The 823-nt window shown below is 60.9% G+C and overlaps 1 protein-coding gene across 1 annotated transcript in view; it reads left to right on the top strand.

The window, feature by feature from the left end:
• LOC119588502 (angiopoietin-related protein 6-like) overlaps positions 1-531 on the top strand; it is a gene marked incomplete at its 5' end in the record, with an annotated part of 23465 nt that extends 22934 nt beyond the window's left edge. The window contains 1 exon segment of the mRNA XM_037937145.1: positions 168-531. Within this exon segment, the coding sequence (XP_037793073.1) occupies positions 168-513 (346 nt within the window).
• Positions 532-823: the final 292 nt, after the last annotated feature.

The following is an 823-nucleotide window of genomic DNA, read 5'->3' as shown; positions in this document are numbered from 1 at the left end:
CCCCCCTCCCTCCCTCCCCCATATATCTACCCCCTCCCTCCCTCCCCCATATATCTACCCCCCTCCCTCCCTCCCCCCATATATCTACCCCCTCCCTCCCTCCCCCCCGTGTATCTACCCCCTCCCTCCCTCCCTCCCTATGCATCTAACCTCCCCCCCCCCCCCAGAGTCGAGGATGAGGGCCACCAGTTCCGGCTGATCGTCGACGGGTTTTCGGGCAACATCAGCCAGGACGCGTTCAAGACGAAGCACCACGGCCGCTCCTTCAGCACGTGGGACCGCGACAACGACAACTGGGACAAGGGCAGCTGCGCCATCAACAACGGGGGTGGTTGGTGGTTCAACGCCTGCCACTACACCACCCTGACGGCGCCCTTCCCGACCTCGAACGACCGGAACGCGAGGACGATACGCTGGCTCAACGGCGAGACGTGGTTGGTGCTCGATGACGTCACGATTGAAGTCCGGCCGAATAACTACGCGTTGAGGTTCAATGCGCATAATTTTGAGTGAAGGGGGGGGATGGGAAGGAGTAGGGGATGGGGGATGGGAAGGATTAGGGGAGGGAGGGGGGATGGGAAGGAGTAGGGGAGGGAGGGGTGGGGAAGAAGAGGGGGGGGAAGTTGAGAGGGAGGAGAGGAAAAGGGAGAGAGAAGTGGCGAAGGGGGGAGGAGAGGGAGAGAGGTGGAGAGGAGGAGGGGGAAAGAGAGGAGTGGAGAGGGAGGGGAGGAGGAAGGAGAGAGAAAGAAGTGGAGAGTGGGAAGGGAAGGAGGAAAGAGAGGGTAACACTCTCCTGGGTTATTCTACATCACTTGTTTCAAGA

This window comes from Penaeus monodon, chromosome 24, assembly GCF_015228065.2.
Source record: "Penaeus monodon isolate SGIC_2016 chromosome 24, NSTDA_Pmon_1, whole genome shotgun sequence".
In the NCBI taxonomy this organism is placed as follows: Eukaryota; Metazoa; Arthropoda; class Malacostraca; order Decapoda; family Penaeidae; genus Penaeus; species Penaeus monodon.
The sequence above is the reverse complement of the archived record's forward strand: the minus strand, read 5'-3'. Positions and strand labels throughout refer to the sequence as shown.